Source organism: Megascapheus bottae, chromosome 7 (assembly GCF_031878675.1).
Source record: "Megascapheus bottae isolate mThoBot1 chromosome 7, mThoBot2.hap1, whole genome shotgun sequence".
Lineage (NCBI taxonomy): Eukaryota > Metazoa > Chordata > Mammalia > Rodentia > Geomyidae > Megascapheus > Megascapheus bottae.
The window spans coordinates 68,501,046-68,518,706 of NC_143515.1; the positions used below are offsets into that span (position 1 = coordinate 68,501,046).

Here is a 17,661-nt window from a genome sequence, read left to right on the forward strand (position 1 = left end):
GCGAGGGAATCCCCATCTCAGCAAAGCATCGAATGCAGTGAGAAATACAATGTTTAGTGGCTTCCCCAGCAAGGGGGGTGGCCAAGATAAAATTAGAATAAGTATCTACAGTAACATGAACATATTTTAATCTGCCAAATGATGGAACATGGGTGACATCCATCTGCCAAATGTGATTAGAAAGCAGTCCTCGTGGATTTATACCTAAATGGGGGGCTGGTGAAAAAGGGACACAGTTGGAGCAAGTCTTAACTATTTGTCGTGCTGCTTCTCTAGATAATTTAAACTGTCGGCGCAAGGCTCGACTGTTTTGATGGTGGATGGCATGTGACTGCTTAGCAAGTTCAACCTGAGTTAAGTAAACTCTGGTGGCGGAGTCAGTAACCGCATTGCCCTCACTTAAAGGGCCAGAAAGATTAGTGTGAGCTCGAACAAAGCCAAAAAAACAAGGGTGGTTGCGAGAACAAAGCAAAGTTTGTACTTGGCGAAATTGGGTCTGGATATTGGAGTTAGTAGTTCCAATAAAGGGAACAGTTTCTATGACTTGAAGAGCACGAATTACATATTGACTGTCTGAGTATAAGTTAAAGGGCTCGTCTTGTAACTGGACGAGTGCTTGTAAAACAGCCTCTAATTCCACCTCTTGGGCGGAGGAAAAACCCGTAACCCAAGATTGAGTTTTCCCATTAATGGTCAAAGCAGCCGTTACATTAGAGGATCCATCTGTAAATACCAAAGCGGCAGAAGATAAAGGCGAGGCCTGTACTATGGAAGGAAATAGAAACGTATGACACGCAGCAAATTGGAGAAGTTTGTTAGACGGGTAGTGATGCAAAATTTTCCCCGTATAATTGTGTAACCTTTTCCAAGCCTCTCTCGCTGCAGCATTTATTTGTAAATAGGCCTCCTTTGCATAACCCAATTGACCTTGGTGTTTTTATAGGTTCCCTCTCCTAACAACTGATCAACAGTGTAGGGCAGGTTCTTAGACCTATTTGTTTCAATTTTAGCCCGACACTGTGCAGTGAACTCTGTCTCCCATAATAAGTACTCTCCTGCACTAAGGCATGCTCTGGCAAGCCGCTTCCAGTCATTTGGGCATGCAATACCAGCACACGCGGCCTCCAATATTACTTGAGTAAAAGGGGCAGTTGGCCCATATTGGGAGCAGGCACTCTTTAAATCCTGTAATAGTTTAACAGGAACAGGTTGATGGTATACTTGTTCATCATGATCAACTAAACTAGGGAAGCATCGAGGCCCTGAAATATCTTCCCTCTCTCTAGCAGCCTGAGTCAGGTTTAATTGCGATGCACTGTGCCTGGTTGTAGTGCCTGTTAAAAGGGACTTGTTGCTAGGGCCTTTAGGCTTGCCTAAAGGTTGAAAAAGGGATTGAGGCCGTAAGGCTGCAGCCGGAGGCGGTGGGTGTGAGGGGTAAGGTTTAGAATCAGACACCATAGTGGCCTGAGGGTCATACTTCTTTCCTACTTCTGGGGGGGCTCTCTGCTCTATCCCCATTTTCGATAGAAGATGTAGCATTTCTTCTAACTTCTTCTCTATCGTAGCCACCCGGCCCTCCATTGACTCATCATAACTTTCCTCCTTGATATTCAAACCTGAATTCTGATACTCAATATCTACTGGTTGTTGTTCCCTTTTCAAGATCTCACTTAGACTCTCTTGGGCTGCGGCATATGGCTCAGCCTCAGGTTTTTCAGAAGGGTCCTTTAACTCATAAATTTCCCTTAATTCAAGATTAAGTTCAGCATTCTCATGTAGAGGATCTATGCATTCATTTACTAGATTCCATACATCAATAGCCTCTATTGGGGTCTTTTCGGGGCCATATACATTATAATATTCTTGAATTCTTTTTCCTATCCGCTGCCAGGTTTTTTGGAATTCCTCCTCTATAAACCTCGGGCATGCCTCCTCGACAAACTGTAGGAAGCTCTGAAGCACCCCTTTTTCCACCCACGTTCCGTGGGCTTCAAGTAGGCCTGTTAAGATCGGTACATATGACCTATGGCTATTAACTTGACCCATAATTTTTACTCCTGACTATACACTCTCTTAAGATCCTCTCTTAATAGTCCTACGATGTGTTACTCACCACAGGGAGGGGTCCTTCACCTTCGTCCCAGATTTTCAGGGTCCCTGTTCCGGCGCCAGATGCCGGGGCCAACCGGCAGCAAACCAGGGTTCGCAGATTGGGGTTCCTGAAACAGGGGGCAAGGACTAGGAAGAAATAGAAGAGAGACAGACACACCGGGTCCGGGATGTCCGCAGTCCAGGTAAAGACTGCTGAGACTGCCGCGTTTATTTTCCACTCCCCCTTCTCCCCTCCTCCAGACCCCGGGAACCTCCAGGTGTTACATTCATATGGTAATTCTCAGGTCATTTACATAGAATAGGGCCAGAAAGCAATAAGACAATAAAGCCATGGTCTGATGCAAGTCAAGGTACAGTTTGATTCCACTCTGGCTCCCAACATATCCCCCGTTTTTTATTTTAAAAGAAACACAAGTGCAATTTTTACTCCTTTCTATACCCCTAATTTATCCTGTCACATTTTCCAAAACTGACTTTGGTCCCTTGGTCTAACGGGGATTGATGGGCGGAGATTCAACTTCTGTGACTTCTTCAAGCTGACTCAGGGGTGTTGTCTCTGTGCTTGACCAGGGACCTTAAGAAGCCTAGCCTGTTTTATCAAGGGGTTGCAAGGATTAGATATTAGGAACAATAATTTACTCCAAACTAGAGATCATATTTGACATTTAACAACTGCACAAACCATCTTTGGCTACAATAGTGTAGCTTACATAGCACCCATTTGCAAAGGCTTTTTCCTGATTGTCTGGGGAACTAAATTTCTGCAACCTTAACAATGCTTCAGTTGTCAGATCTAAACAGATTAATAGAGACACAAGCCTCAGATCCACAAACTTTTCCTGAATTTGTGGCTGGTGTCAAAAATAAAAAATAAAAATTTCGCTCAATTAGGACTTTAAACTACCCACTATCACAGAAGATTGACAAGTTCCTGCCCAGTTATGAAAGGCACGGGCATTAGTAAGGCATGCTTACAAACTATTCTATGACCTCCCAGCTCTGATTAATTTGATTGGCCAAGCACAAGTGACTAAGATCTGACACCATCTCTGCCATCCAAGCAGAGGCTTTCGTGTCCCAGCAGTGTCTCTCCACACAGGGATAAACATGCCATTGACATTTCACTTTGTTGGTTGCTGTAGTTGAACTCGGGGCCTGGGTACTGTCTCTCAGCTCTCCAGCTCAAGGCTAGCACCCTACCACTATGAGTCCCGAGCTTGGTACTTGAGTGCTTTCCCCCAGCTTTTTAGCTCAGAGCTAGCACTTTGCCACTTCAAGCTCCAAAGCAACTCTGTCCCAGCATCCTGCTGGCAGATTAGACACCATAGTCTCACAGGGACTTTGCTTTGCCCGGGCAGGCTCAAAGCTGCGGCTTTCAGATCAATGAGTCCTACAAAAGGCCACTTTACTCCAATTAAAGCAACAAGGTGGTCAACACAGAAATAGTCTCTAAGCATGAGCTTACCTAGAACCTGGTAAAAGCCAAAGTTACATCTGAATAAGGATTGCTGTCCTTCTCCATAGGCTAGCTGGAAGTTGCTATAAGGTAACTTACAAGAGCAAGCTGAAATAGCAATTAAGCAATTACTTTGGTAGTCCTAATTTTCCTTTTTTCTCTTTCTTTAAACATTTAAGACAACTTCACTTTCAAATATTGTTTAGAAACCCATTTCCAATGTTCTTAATAACTTTTACTGATACTGGCTTAAACAATTAACACCTTAGCCTTTATTTGCAATTGAAAAACCTTTAAGGGCACAAAGAACTCCTTCTGCCTTCAGGCCCCCTAAGGCCCAAGGCACTCCTCTTGCCTTTTAGAAAAAAGGGCTCTTTTGCAGTTTAGATTACTGTCTAGAACTCCAACAACAGTTTAAACTCAAATAATAGTTTTTCCCTAATTCAAGAACTATAGACATCAGTGCACCAAAAGTCTAAGTCTGGACTTAGTTTCCTCTCCTTTTTTAAAATACACCCAATAGCATGGAGATAAACCTTTAAACATTCCTTTAAAATACTAATCACATTATCCACATTTTACCATCAGATTTCTAGTGTCAGTTTGCAAGAAAGGACAGGCAAAGTTTCTGACGTTAATGAACAATTTTACATTTAAATCTCTAATACATGTTTCCAAACTTTAACTTAAAGTAATAAATCCCAAATTCCCTAACACCTCTGTGCTGAACAGGATACAATGTTTACAATGTAAACAGCTGTATGTATTGCAATACCAGATTTTTAAAATGCAGATTTCAGGATCTTTAGAAAAATACTTTTTACCAGTTTTTCTTTAAAACAATGCAATAATACTTTTAAGACATAGGAAACATTCAAACCTAATAATTTTCTTGAAGTTTAGACTTAGATTTACCCAATTGCCTTTGTTTCAAATGAGCTCAACCATTGTTTTATACAGCATGCTGACAATTTAACCTTGAACATGTTCACTCACTCATTCACACACATTCATACTCAAAGATCATAAAGTGCGCAAAATTAATATCGGCCGTTCAACTTCCGGAAGTTTGTGTCAAGAGAGTTTTGCCAATTTTACTCTTACAGGTAAGAACCAGGTTCAAAACAAAACTTTTTGCAAGGCAACTTAGCTGGGATTTATTTTTCCAGGGCTTGTTACAACTGCAGACATGGGGGAGCGGCCATGCTAGGCCCAGAAATGTTCAAATAAATAACAAGGATGTGTGCTTGAGTATGCACAGAAAAACCATAAGGATCCATACTTAGAAATGGTACCAATTTTAAAGACAAAACTGGACAAGGAAAAATATGTAACACGAACAAGACAGAGAAACGTAGACTTTTAAATAATCAGACATTGACATATAACAAGAAAATTGGACTCAATCAGATACACTTAACACACACAAAAAAAAAAACCATGAGCTCAAATGAATGTTTTCACCAAACAGTTATTTTTAGATTTAGACATGTCTTGCTGGTGGGACTCTCAGGTATGCCTTGTTATCGACAAGAAACTCAGAAGGGGAGGGGGGGTCAAGGCGTCCCTTGACCACCCAGGCCTCTGTTTTAGGCCCACAGTGCACCTTTCCAAACAAACAAACAAAAATAAAATAAAATAAAACGCAGACATACAAGGGGGTCGGCCGACTTCTACTTACCTCTGGAGGCCTTTGCTTTTCACCTGGGCATCTTTTACAAAAAAGGTTATTAAGAAGAGGGCTGGTAAAGACAAAATAATGTCACATATTAAATTGTGTAGAGTCAATGAATATGTTAAAAGGTCCCTACATAATAGTAAAAGGAGGAGAAACACAGCTCATATGAATGTGTGGAACAAGTGGATCAGTAGCAGTCCCAATTGACATGCACAAATAACTCAGGTCCTTCCCACGTCGCAGGATGCACCACTGGAGGGTTGGGGGTGTAGGCCCAGTGAGTCGCTGCTTGGATGGCCACTGTCACTCTCCACGATCCGAACGCAGCGTTCAGGCAGCCAGCGGGCGTCATTTTCTCCTTGTGAAAAAACACATACATGCCCTCGACCCCAGATTAGAACAGGATCGGGTCCATGCCAAGCACCAGTTAGGGGATCCTTCCACTTTACTAAGGCAAAAGCACGCTGCTCTCTTTTTTCCCAGAATCGCTGAGCAGCAGATAAATTATTTGAATCCAAATTCAAAAAATTTAAAACAAATAAGGCATGATTAAGTATATTCACAGGGGTAGCGGGATATGACTCTCCTTTCTGTATTTTAGCAATTTGATGTTTTAATAATCCATTAGCTCTCTCCACGATGCCTTGACCTTGAGGATTGTAAGGAATGCCTGTAATATGAGTGATATTATAGGAATGGCAGAAGGATTGAAATGCTCGGCTTGCATAGCCAGGGCCATTATCTGTTTTTATTTGCGAGGGAATCCCCATCTCAGCAAAGCATCGAATGCAGTGAGAAATACAATGTTTAGTGGCTTCCCCAGCAAGGGGGGTGGCCAAGATAAAATTAGAATAAGTATCTACAGTAACATGAACATATTTTAATCTGCCAAATGATGGAACATGGGTGACATCCATCTGCCAAATGTGATTAGAAAGCAGTCCTCGTGGATTTATACCTAAATGGGGGGCTGGTGAAAAAGGGACACAGTTGGAGCAAGTCTTAACTATTTGTCGTGCTGCTTCTCTAGATAATTTAAACTGTCGGCGCAAGGCTCGACTGTTTTGATGGTGGATGGCATGTGACTGCTTAGCAAGTTCAACCTGAGTTAAGTAAACTCTGGTGGCGGAGTCAGTAACCGCATTGCCCTCACTTAAAGGGCCAGAAAGATTAGTGTGAGCTCGAACAAAGCCAAAAAAACAAGGGTGGTTGCGAGAACAAAGCAAAGTTTGTACTTGGCGAAATTGGGTCTGGATATTGGAGTTAGTAGTTCCAATAAAGGGAACAGTTTCTATGACTTGAAGAGCACGAATTACATATTGACTGTCTGAGTATAAGTTAAAGGGCTCGTCTTGTAACTGGACGAGTGCTTGTAAAACAGCCTCTAATTCCACCTCTTGGGCGGAGGAAAAACCCGTAACCCAAGATTGAGTTTTCCCATTAATGGTCAAAGCAGCCGTTACATTAGAGGATCCATCTGTAAATACCAAAGCGGCAGAAGATAAAGGCGAGGCCTGTACTATGGAAGGAAATAGAAACGTATGACACGCAGCAAATTGGAGAAGTTTGTTAGACGGGTAGTGATGCAAAATTTTCCCCGTATAATTGTGTAACCTTTTCCAAGCCTCTCTCGCTGCAGCATTTATTTGTAAATAGGCCTCCTTTGCATAACCCAATTGACCTTGGTGTTTTTATAGGTTCCCTCTCCTAACAACTGATCAACAGTGTAGGGCAGGTTCTTAGACCTATTTGTTTCAATTTTAGCCCGACACTGTGCAGTGAACTCTGTCTCCCATAATAAGTACTCTCCTGCACTAAGGCATGCTCTGGCAAGCCGCTTCCAGTCATTTGGGCATGCAATACCAGCACACGCGGCCTCCAATATTACTTGAGTAAAAGGGGCAGTTGGCCCATATTGGGAGCAGGCACTCTTTAAATCCTGTAATAGTTTAACAGGAACAGGTTGATGGTATACTTGTTCATCATGATCAACTAAACTAGGGAAGCATCGAGGCCCTGAAATATCTTCCCTCTCTCTAGCAGCCTGAGTCAGGTTTAATTGCGATGCACTGTGCCTGGTTGTAGTGCCTGTTAAAAGGGACTTGTTGCTAGGGCCTTTAGGCTTGCCTAAAGGTTGAAAAAGGGATTGAGGCCGTAAGGCTGCAGCCGGAGGCGGTGGGTGTGAGGGGTAAGGTTTAGAATCAGACACCATAGTGGCCTGAGGGTCATACTTCTTTCCTACTTCTGGGGGGGCTCTCTGCTCTATCCCCATTTTCGATAGAAGATGTAGCATTTCTTCTAACTTCTTCTCTATCGTAGCCACCCGGCCCTCCATTGACTCATCATAACTTTCCTCCTTGATATTCAAACCTGAATTCTGATACTCAATATCTACTGGTTGTTGTTCCCTTTTCAAGATCTCACTTAGACTCTCTTGGGCTGCGGCATATGGCTCAGCCTCAGGTTTTTCAGAAGGGTCCTTTAACTCATAAATTTCCCTTAATTCAAGATTAAGTTCAGCATTCTCATGTAGAGGATCTATGCATTCATTTACTAGATTCCATACATCAATAGCCTCTATTGGGGTCTTTTCGGGGCCATATACATTATAATATTCTTGAATTCTTTTTCCTATCCGCTGCCAGGTTTTTTGGAATTCCTCCTCTATAAACCTCGGGCATGCCTCCTCGACAAACTGTAGGAAGCTCTGAAGCACCCCTTTTTCCACCCACGTTCCGTGGGCTTCAAGTAGGCCTGTTAAGATCGGTACATATGACCTATGGCTATTAACTTGACCCATAATTTTTACTCCTGACTATACACTCTCTTAAGATCCTCTCTTAATAGTCCTACGATGTGTTACTCACCACAGGGAGGGGTCCTTCACCTTCGTCCCAGATTTTCAGGGTCCCTGTTCCGGCGCCAGATGCCGGGGCCAACCGGCAGCAAACCAGGGTTCGCAGATTGGGGTTCCTGAAACAGGGGGCAAGGACTAGGAAGAAATAGAAGAGAGACAGACACACCGGGTCCGGGATGTCCGCAGTCCAGGTAAAGACTGCTGAGACTGCCGCGTTTATTTTCCACTCCCCCTTCTCCCCTCCTCCAGACCCCGGGAACCTCCAGGTGTTACATTCATATGGTAATTCTCAGGTCATTTACATAGAATAGGGCCAGAAAGCAATAAGACAATAAAGCCATGGTCTGATGCAAGTCAAGGTACAGTTTGATTCCACTCTGGCTCCCAACATGCATGTATGAAAATGTCATAATAAAACCATTCTAATGTGTGAATGAAAATCACTTTAAAATTTCAGAAAGGCAAAAAAAGAACCAGTGAAAACCTTTGTAATGTAATTCTTCTAGGAAGGGAAGGCTCATACCTTGTCTATCTCTTAAATTTCAGAAGCAAGATTATTATCCCAAGGCATGTATGAACATGATTACTGGAACTGAAAAAGGAAAACAGTCATTTCTAATAGGAATTTTATTTGGCAGATTCATTTATAAGGCATGCTATGCCAAGAAGAACATAAATTATATTAATGGGTACAAGATGTTAGTGAAAATACAAAATGTAAACAGATTTGATCAAAAAATACCATGGCCAAAAATGTACTGAAATTTTTTACTCTGAATATCAGTTCTAAGTATGTAAGCTTAAGCAAGATTTCTAAGTGACAAAGAAACATATATTTAATAATCATTTCATAAGTCTTCATGAAACATCGTTGGCTTAATTCCAAAAACTGTAAAGTTAAATGATGCTGGTTAACTGATAAAAAATCCTTTACAGACTGGATGGTTTCAAAGTTTTTGCCTTCAGCAGAAGTGAACTGAGATCTAATTAAGTTGTCAGCTAATACATTATTGAAAATGATTTTTGATGATACATTATTGTACAGTTTGTATCATATAACTCAGAAATATTCAAAGAAGTGGCTGACATACCCATAATTAGATTTCCTTTTTTCCATCGAATTTATGCGAACTAAGTTCTCACTACTTGTCTAGGAAAATGAAAAATGGGAAGAGAATCAATGTTGAACTTAGTCTCATTCTAGCAATATGTTCCATCCATAGTTTTAATAAATATTTGGAAAAATTCAGCCTTACTAATGGTTATTTAGAGACTAATGTCTTTCCAGTAAAATTTTACTTATGTTGAATAAAGATTCATTTAAAAATAGTACATATCCTTTTCATAAATTGTGCATTAATATTGCAAAGATAATTTTAAAAACCTTTCTATATCCCTGTGGTCACAGGATATGTTCTTTTGTTTTTTTGGGGTTTTTTTTTTCCAGTCCTGGGCTTGAGCTCAGGTCCTGAGCACTGTCCTTGGACTTTCTCAAGGCTAGAGCTCTACCACCTGAGCCTCAGCACGACTTCAGGCTTTTTCCTATGTATGTAGTACTGAGGAATCGAACCCCGGTCTTTGTTCATACTAGGCAAGCACTCTACCAGTAGGCCAAACTCCTGGCCCACAGGATATGTTTTTAAAATTATATACATATTTTTGTTATAGATAAGAATGACTAATAGGAAAAACTGAGAGAGAAAGAGGGGGGGAAGGGGTAACATTGTCCAAAAAGAAATGTACTCATTACCTGACTTAGGTAACAATAACCCTTCTGCATATCACCTTTATAATAACTATTTTAAATTTTTTAAAAGAATAACTAATAGGCCGGGAGGTTGGCCTAGTGGTTAAAGTGCTTGCCTAGCATGCACGAAGACCGGGGTTCGATTCCTTGGTACCACATACATAGACAAAAGCCGGAAATGGTGCTGAGACTCAAGTGGTAGAGCTCTAGCCTTGAGAAAGTCCAAGGACAGGGCTCAGGCCCTGAGCCCAAGCCCAGGACTGGCAAAAAAAAAAAAAAAAAAGAATAACTAATAAAGCACAAAATGTAGCAGGATATAATCTTATGAGAAAAAAATATGACTACTACAAGAAAAATCAAGTTATAAAAATTTTTTACTGTTTTCCCTAATTGACATTATTTTTTAAATTTAATTTAATTTTAATGTACAGTTATATTCGCCAGTTATATTTGCCAGGTTACAGTTATATTCGCCAGATAGAACGTGCATTACTTCTCACACATTGATACCCCTTATCATGTTTTTGTCCCCATTTCCCTCCCTCAATCCCCTAAGTTATAAAATTTCTGTTAAAGATGAGCTTGTTTTTATTAATTTTTAGTGGGCGTTTATAAATATCACATTGGTCTTAAATCTGGATTCCACTTAACACATGTAAAATATCAATATATCCAGAAAGCATTGTCTTTTGCAACTACTTAAATTTAAGGTTAAAAAAAAAAGCTTTAGTTATTTGCTTTAAAAAAATAAGTGGTAGAGTGCTTGCCTAGCATGCACGAAGACCCGGGTTCAATTTCTCAGTACCCCACATACATAGCAAAAAGCCAGAAGTGGTGCTGAGGCTCAAGTGGTAGAGTGCTAGCCTTGAGAAAGTTCAAGGACAGTGCTAGTAAATAAATAAATAAATAAATAAATAAATAAGGGGGGGGGAGGGAAATGGGGACCATGACATGAGAAAGGGTATCAATGTTTGTGAAGTAATGTACCTTCTATCGTGAATATAATGTAACCCTTCCATTACAATAAAAATATATGAAAAAAATAAAAATGGAGCTGGTGACAGTGGCTCATGAAAAAAATACATATCTATAAGGAGAGGACAAGGAGTTTGGCCTAGTGGTAGAGTGCTTGCCTAGCATGCACGGAGGCCTGGGTTCAATTCCTTGGTACCACATACATAGAAAAAGACAGAAATGGTGCTGTGGCTCAAGTGGCAGAGAGCTAGTCTTGAGGAAAAAGCACAAAGACAGTACTCAGGCCCGGAGTTCAAGCCCCAGAACTGGCAAAAATAAAATAAATAAAAATAAAAATATAAGAAGAAGCCAGGCATGGTGGCTCACGCCTGTAATTCTAGCTCTTCAAAAGGTTGAGATCTGAGGATCAAGATTCAAAGCCAGCCTGGGCAATACAAAGCTGAGAGACTCTTATCTCCAATTAATTACTAGAAAATGGGAAGGGGTGCTGTAGGGCAGTAGTCTTGAGCCGAAGAGCTTAGGGACAAGGCCCAGCCCCAGTGTTCAAGCCCACGACCACCCCAAAAAATATATATATCAGGAAGCTGAGACCTTAGGATTCCAGTTAGAAGCGAAACCAGGCAGAAAAGTCCATGAGATTCTTACCTCTAACGACTAGATTCCATTTTCAAAATAAGAAGAGGATGGGATAAGGCACAATTCAAGTGGTAGTCAGATGAGCAAATGTGAAGAACTGAGTTCAAACTCCAGTATCACCAAGAAACAACCCATTTTCTCAAGATGTTGCCACAGAGCTATGAGTAATTGGATTCATTCTTCCTTTACTCCATATCTGTGAATATACCTCCTTTCTGGTTACTAATCTTGCACCATTTGACTCTGTCTTGATCTCAAATCTAACCCAGTTCATCCATTTTATCAGATTTTGTACAGAACTAGCCTTTGGAGTTAATTTAGTCTTTCTACTTTTGAGTTTCTTTTTGACTGGTTGGTACTGTGGTTTTAATTTGCCAACCTAAAAAAAAAAAGACTTAGAGAAGCAAACCTGAGGGCCGGGAGTTTGGCCTAGGGGTAGAGTGCTTGCCTAGCATGCATGAAGACCTAGGTTCGATTCCTCAGTACCACCTACATAGTAAAAAGCCAGAAGTGGTGCTGTGGCTCAAGTGGTAGAACACTAGCCTTGAGGAAAAGCCCAAGGGCAGTGCTTAGGCCCTAAGTTCAAGGTCTAGAACTGGAAAAAAAAAAAACAAAACAAAAAAAAACCTGATTTGCCGGTCCATGGCTTTGCGTGTCAAAGGGTGGAACTCGGTTGGTTGGGCTCAGCACCACCCCTGGGGCTGCTCAGAGTCCAGCCAACCTTCCAGAGGCTGCTGCCCTCAGTCGGGCCAGAACCGCGCGGCGCCACCCGTTGCGAGAAGGAGACCCGGGCCTGGGGGAGTGTGCAACTCCAAAGGCACCGAGGTCCCGGAGCGCTCCAGCTGCCAGAGGAGGTAATCGAGGGTAATTTGCCTGAAGACGCCCAGCCTTCCCGCGGACCACCCCATCGGGGACCCGTGTGGCGGCGGCAGCGCGGCGGCCTACCTGCAGAGGGCTCCCGATCCTCCGCGTCCGCCCCGCGCCCCGCGCCCCGCGCCCCGCGCCCCGCGCCCCGCGCCCCGCGCCCCGCGCCCCGCGCCCCGCGCCCCGCGCCCCGCGCCCCGCGCCCCGCGCCCCCCTCGTCCTCTGACACCATGCTGGCCGTGCACTTTGACCGGTCGGGTGGACCTGAAGTCCTCTACCTGAAAGAGGTGGCTAAGCCAAGTCCCGCGGAGGGCGAAGTCCTCCTGAAGGTGGCGGCCAGCGCCCTGAACCGGGCGGATGTACTCCAGGTAGGCAGGGGCCCCGCGGCCTGTGCAGGGCGGGCCCCCGGGCTCCCAGCGCCCCTCCTCCCCCCTCGATGAACTCGGCCTACGGCACTCCTACAGGACCCAGGAGTCTCACACCTGAAACCAACCCTTTCGCTAACACAAGGGCTTGGCTGGGAAGGGGATAAGGACCCCAGGACTGTCTCATCTTGCTTCTCATCCCACATTTTTAGTTTTGGTGCTGGTCCCAGGGCTTGAATTGAGCTTTCTTTTTTTTTTTTGCTCAAGGATAGCACTTGAGTCACAGCACTACTTCCTGCCTTTTGAGTGTAGAGGGTAATTTATTGGTTTTCAACTGTGATCCTCAGATCACAGCTAGGATTATAGACCTGAGCTTAAACTGCATTTTAAACGGTTTTGTATAATCCTGGCTATCAGGAGGCAAAGATTAGAAGGATGGAGGCTCAAGGCCAGCCAGGGCAAAATAAAAGTCTAATGTAGTGCTGTGCACCTGTCAACCTAGGTATGTAGGAAGCATAAATGGCACCCTACTTAAAAACAAAAATGGGGGAACTGGAGGCATGGCTTAAGAGCTAGAGCACCTCCTTAAGCAAGGTACTGAATTTCAGTACCACCGGAACAAAAAAGAGTCTACTGTTGTTTTTTGTTTGTTTTTCCTAGTCTCTCTCCTAAGTTACTTAGTAATCTTGGACAAGGCCTTTTCTGCCTGATCCTATTTCTCTAAATGTCTTTAGATGAAGTAAATAGCTAAGGATCCTATTAGGTCCACTGATTTTTGTGACCTGAAGTCTTTTATTTGTATAAGCCAAATTAGCCTCTCCCTTTTCATGACTTACAAAACTAGATTACACCCTGAATAGAAAACTGAGACTAGCAAGACCAAAAAGAGAAAATATTAGGAGACAGGCTAGAGATGGGGACATGCAGATTTCTGACCAAGTTCAATACTTACTGTGTGCCTTTCTGTGCAGAGACAGGGCCAATACCCCCCACCTCCAGGAGCCAGCAGCATTTTGGGACTGGAGGCATCAGGATATGTGGCAGAGTTGGGGCCTGGTTGCCAGGGGCATTGGAAGATTGGGGATTCGGCCATGGTGCTGCTGCCTGGTGGAGGCCAGGCACAGTATGTCACAGTCCCTGAAGACCTGCTCATGCCCGTCCCTGAGGGTCTGACAATGCTACAGGCTGCAGCCATCCCAGAGGCCTGGCTCACTGCTTTCCAGCTGTTACATCTCTGTGGTGAGGAGACCCCCCATATTCACCCACTGAGCTCAGTGCCCATGTGAACCAGCCTTCTCGGTGTGCTGCCAAGCCACCCAGCCCCAGTGCCCTATCCTGCTGTACCATCAGTAAATCAAGTCCTCAAACCACTTGAAGAGGTGGAAAGTCCTGGTTAGCAAATGGAAGGCCTAAGGGGATGTGAACACTGTAGGTCCAGCTGTGGTCCCAGCTTCTTAAAATTATGCTGAGCTTCTCTCTGGGGCCCAATGCAATACAAAAGCCAGGCTGATGTGTAGCTCAATGATAGAGCGCTTCTCTGGCACAATCAAGGAACTCCATTTGATCCCCAGCAAGAGACAAACAAAAAACAGAGGCTTTGGGTGGTGAAAGTGGCAATGAGGTTTATTTTTGCTTATAGTGTCTAGGTCAGAGATGTGTATTTTGGTGTTATTTTATAGGCAAAATGGAGATTGTCAATGTGGCTGCTAACAGTCCTTCTTCTACAGGTCTATTCCCACTTGGCCAGCAGCAATAAGACAAAAAGAACAGTCATAAGGCTTTCTTCAAAAAGCAAGAGATGGGCCGGGAGTTTGGCCTAGTGGTAGAGTGCTTGCCTAGCATGCACGAAGACCCGGGTTTGATTCCTCGGTACCATATACATAGAAAAAAAGCCAGAAGTGATGCTGAGGCTCAAGTGGTAGAACTCTAGCCTTGAGAAAGTCCAAGGACAGTGCTCAGGCCCTGAGCTCAAGCCCAGGACTGGCAAAAAAAAAAAAAAAAAAAAAAAAGGCAAGAGATTTGTTATTTGGACGAGGAAAATATATTCCTGTAGTTGTAAACTAAAGAGAATGACTGCTGTACTTCCTGCCATAGGACATGTTCAGGCTGGAGACTCTGTGCTAATCCATGCAGGATCAAGTGGTGTGGGCACGGCTGCCATTCAACTAGCTCGGAAGGCTGGTGCCATTCCTCTGGTCACAGCTGGCTCCCAGCACAAGCTTCAAATGGCAGAGAAGCTCGGAGCAGCTGCTGGATTCAATTACAAAGAAGAGGACTTTGCTGAAGCAACGCTGAAATTCACTAAAGGTAATAAACTACTTCTGCAGCTCAGCAGGTACTTAGGGAGCGTATGTACACTCCTTGCCAGCACCAAGGGTGCCAGTGCTGTGGGTCAGTCTTCCATATGCTAAACACTTTATGGTTGCCCTGGCTAAATTCTTCTTTTCTGGTGTTTGACTGTGGGAGAGAGCCTGATAGCATTTCAGGTCTAAGATTCATTATTACATATGATACAACTCATACACACTTTAGATACCATAATCACACAGGGTTGCCCTAGGATTATCTAATACCTTTTCTTTTCAGTCAATTGCTTTGTACTTCCTAGTTCTGGGATTACAGGTGTGCACTAACCACACCTAGCTTCTGATATTTATTTTAAGCCACATACCCACAAATACATCATGGACTCATACTGCACACTAAACTTCATGTGTCTGACTAGCATGTTTCCTTTGGAAGGTGCTGGAGTCAACCTTATCCTAGACTGCATAGGTGGTTCTTACTGGGAGAAGAATATCAACTGTCTGGCCTTTGATGGTTGCTGGGTTCTCTACGGTCTGATGGGAGGAGCTAATATCAGCGGACCCCTATTTTCAAAGTTACTTTTTAAACGAGGAAGTCTGATCACTAGTCTGCTGAGATCAAGGGACAAAAAGGTGAGTAATGAGGAAAAAAAAAGTGACATAAGCCAAGCACCAGTGTAATCTCACTACAGGGCCAAGATAAGGGAATAGAGACTTGAAATCAACATGGGCAGGTAAGTCCTAGAGATTCTTTTCTCTAATTCACTAGTAAGAAGCAGGAATTGGAGATGTGGCTCAAATGGTAGAAAATGAAAAGGCTGAACAAATTCAAGAGGTCTTGAGGGCTGGGAGTTTGGCCTAGTGGTAGAGTGCTTGCTTAGCATTTACAAAGACCCAGGCTGACTCCTCAGTTCCACATATGTAAAAAAAAAAAATGTTGGAAGTGGTGCAATGGCTCCAGTGGTAGGCCTCTAGCCTTGAGAAAGCCCAAGGACAGTGCTTAGGAACTGAGTTCAAACCCCAGGGCTGGCAAAAAAAAAAAAAAAAAAAAAAAAAAGTCTTGAGTTCAAACCCTGGTCCCATGATCCCAGCACACACAAAGTGACATAACTATTACTCTCTCCCTCCAAAAAGTTTCATTTACATTATGCCCCCAAGTAAGTGTTACATTTTAGGTTAGCCTTTGAAGAAACCTGCCACCTTGTGGATAAATACATAGATTTCAGAGAATTGATTCAGATTGGTCAACAGAAGCTTCAGGCATAGCAATACATACATATCTTTAGATAGATCAATCAATAGATATTTGATAACATGACATTTGGTTGCTTATATAATTATATTTGTATCTGAATATACTTTTACAGAATGAACAAAGCATTGACCCATGAAAAGTCTTTGCACACTTACAGGTGTGCAATAACTACCCCCAACTTCTGATTTTTTTTTAGCCACGTACCCACAAATACATCACAGAATCTTACTGTGCACTAAACTCTGACTGACTAGCAGGTTTCCTTTGGAAAGTGCTGGCGTTATCTTACCCTGGATTGCATGGGTTTATGGTTTCAATAATTTGAAGACTTTGTTTTCAAAGTTAGCATTCTTACCAGTATGCTAAGCCTATTAAGTCAATATATATCTTTACCATCAACGATTATATGTTCCAAAAATCTCGGTGTGGCAGTAGAGAACGCTTTGAGAATGTCCCCACAGGGTTTCAGCTTACAGGAGAAGAGGGCTTAAGCATTCTTGTCCTGTTTGTGGCTACCTCTTGCATGACATTTTTATTTAAAGGTATTTATTTAGTGGTCAGTGGCACTAGTATTTTGCTCCAGTCTTCGGGGCTGTGCTTAGTGGATACAGAAATCGCAGATTACACCTACATGGTGGGAAATGATGGAGTGTGCCTCTTTAGAAATCTACTGTGTCAGAGAGCATTAGGGTGAGCCAGATGGGGAAAGTGTGTCAAGGCCTCTCTTCAGTCTGCTGTTTTTCATTTTCTTCTCTTTAGTACAAACAAATGCTGGTGGAAGCTTTCAAGGAGCAAATTCTGCCCCACTTTTCCAAGGAAGGCCCCGAACGTCTACTGCCGGTTGTGGACAGAGTCTACCCGGTGACTGAAATCCAAGCAGCCCATGAGTACATGGAATCGAACAGGAACGTGGGCAAGATCGTCCTGGAACTGCCTCAGTGAGAGAGGAGGGCAGGCGGAAGTCAGGCCACCTCAGGCCTGCCGGAGCACACGCGGGCGCGCTCTCCTCCCAGCGTGGCCTAGTGAACGGGTTGGTGTAAAGCCGATCTAAGCAAATAAAGAGTGGATTCGAAGGGCGGTGTGCTCGGGCTGCTGGGGCCGTCCAGGCGGGGTGAGGAAGGGTAAGTCTGGACGATGGGCGGATGCGCCACCCGGGCTCCGCGCGGACACACGGGTTCCGGACAGTACGTCACCGTCCTCAGTCCAGGCGCGCGGCCTGAACACTGGAGCGTCTGCCTTAAGCGCTACAGCAGAGCCAACTACACCTCGGTGGGTTCAGTACCCGCCGGAGGCCCGCCCCCTTCCGCTACACACCTGAATCCCGCCCGCCCTTCTCCTCAGACCCCGCCCTCCCTGGCTCCTCTCCACCGGCCTGTGCACTTCCCCTTCCGGGGTCTTGTCCCGCCCTTT

The 17,661-nt window shown here is 43.7% G+C and overlaps 1 protein-coding gene across 1 annotated transcript; it reads left to right on the plus strand.

Annotated features, from left to right (window-relative positions):
* The first annotated feature begins 12,529 nt into the window (after nucleotides 1-12,529).
* Nucleotides 12,530-17,324, plus strand: Tp53i3 (tumor protein p53 inducible protein 3). The gene is made up of 5 exons (XM_090337374.1): nucleotides 12,530-12,693; nucleotides 13,662-13,929; nucleotides 14,785-14,997; nucleotides 15,433-15,629; nucleotides 17,011-17,324. Exons 1-5 carry the CDS (start codon nucleotides 12,556-12,558, stop codon nucleotides 17,191-17,193), a joined length of 999 nt encoding a protein of 332 aa, XP_090193500.1. The 5' UTR covers nucleotides 12,530-12,555; the 3' UTR covers nucleotides 17,194-17,324.
* The last annotated feature ends 337 nt before the right edge of the window (nucleotides 17,325-17,661 follow it).

Coding starts and splice junctions, on each gene's coding strand:
- Tp53i3 (XM_090337374.1), top strand. CDS start 12,556: ATGCTGGCCGTGCACTTTGACCGGTCGGGTGGACCTGAAGTCCTCTAC. Junction 14,998..15,432: donor AACGCTGAAATTCACTAAAG/GTAATAAACTAC, acceptor TTCCTTTGGAAG/GTGCTGGAGTCAACCTTATC. Junction 15,630..17,010: donor TGAGATCAAGGGACAAAAAG/GTGAGTAATGAG, acceptor TCTTCTCTTTAG/TACAAACAAATGCTGGTGGA.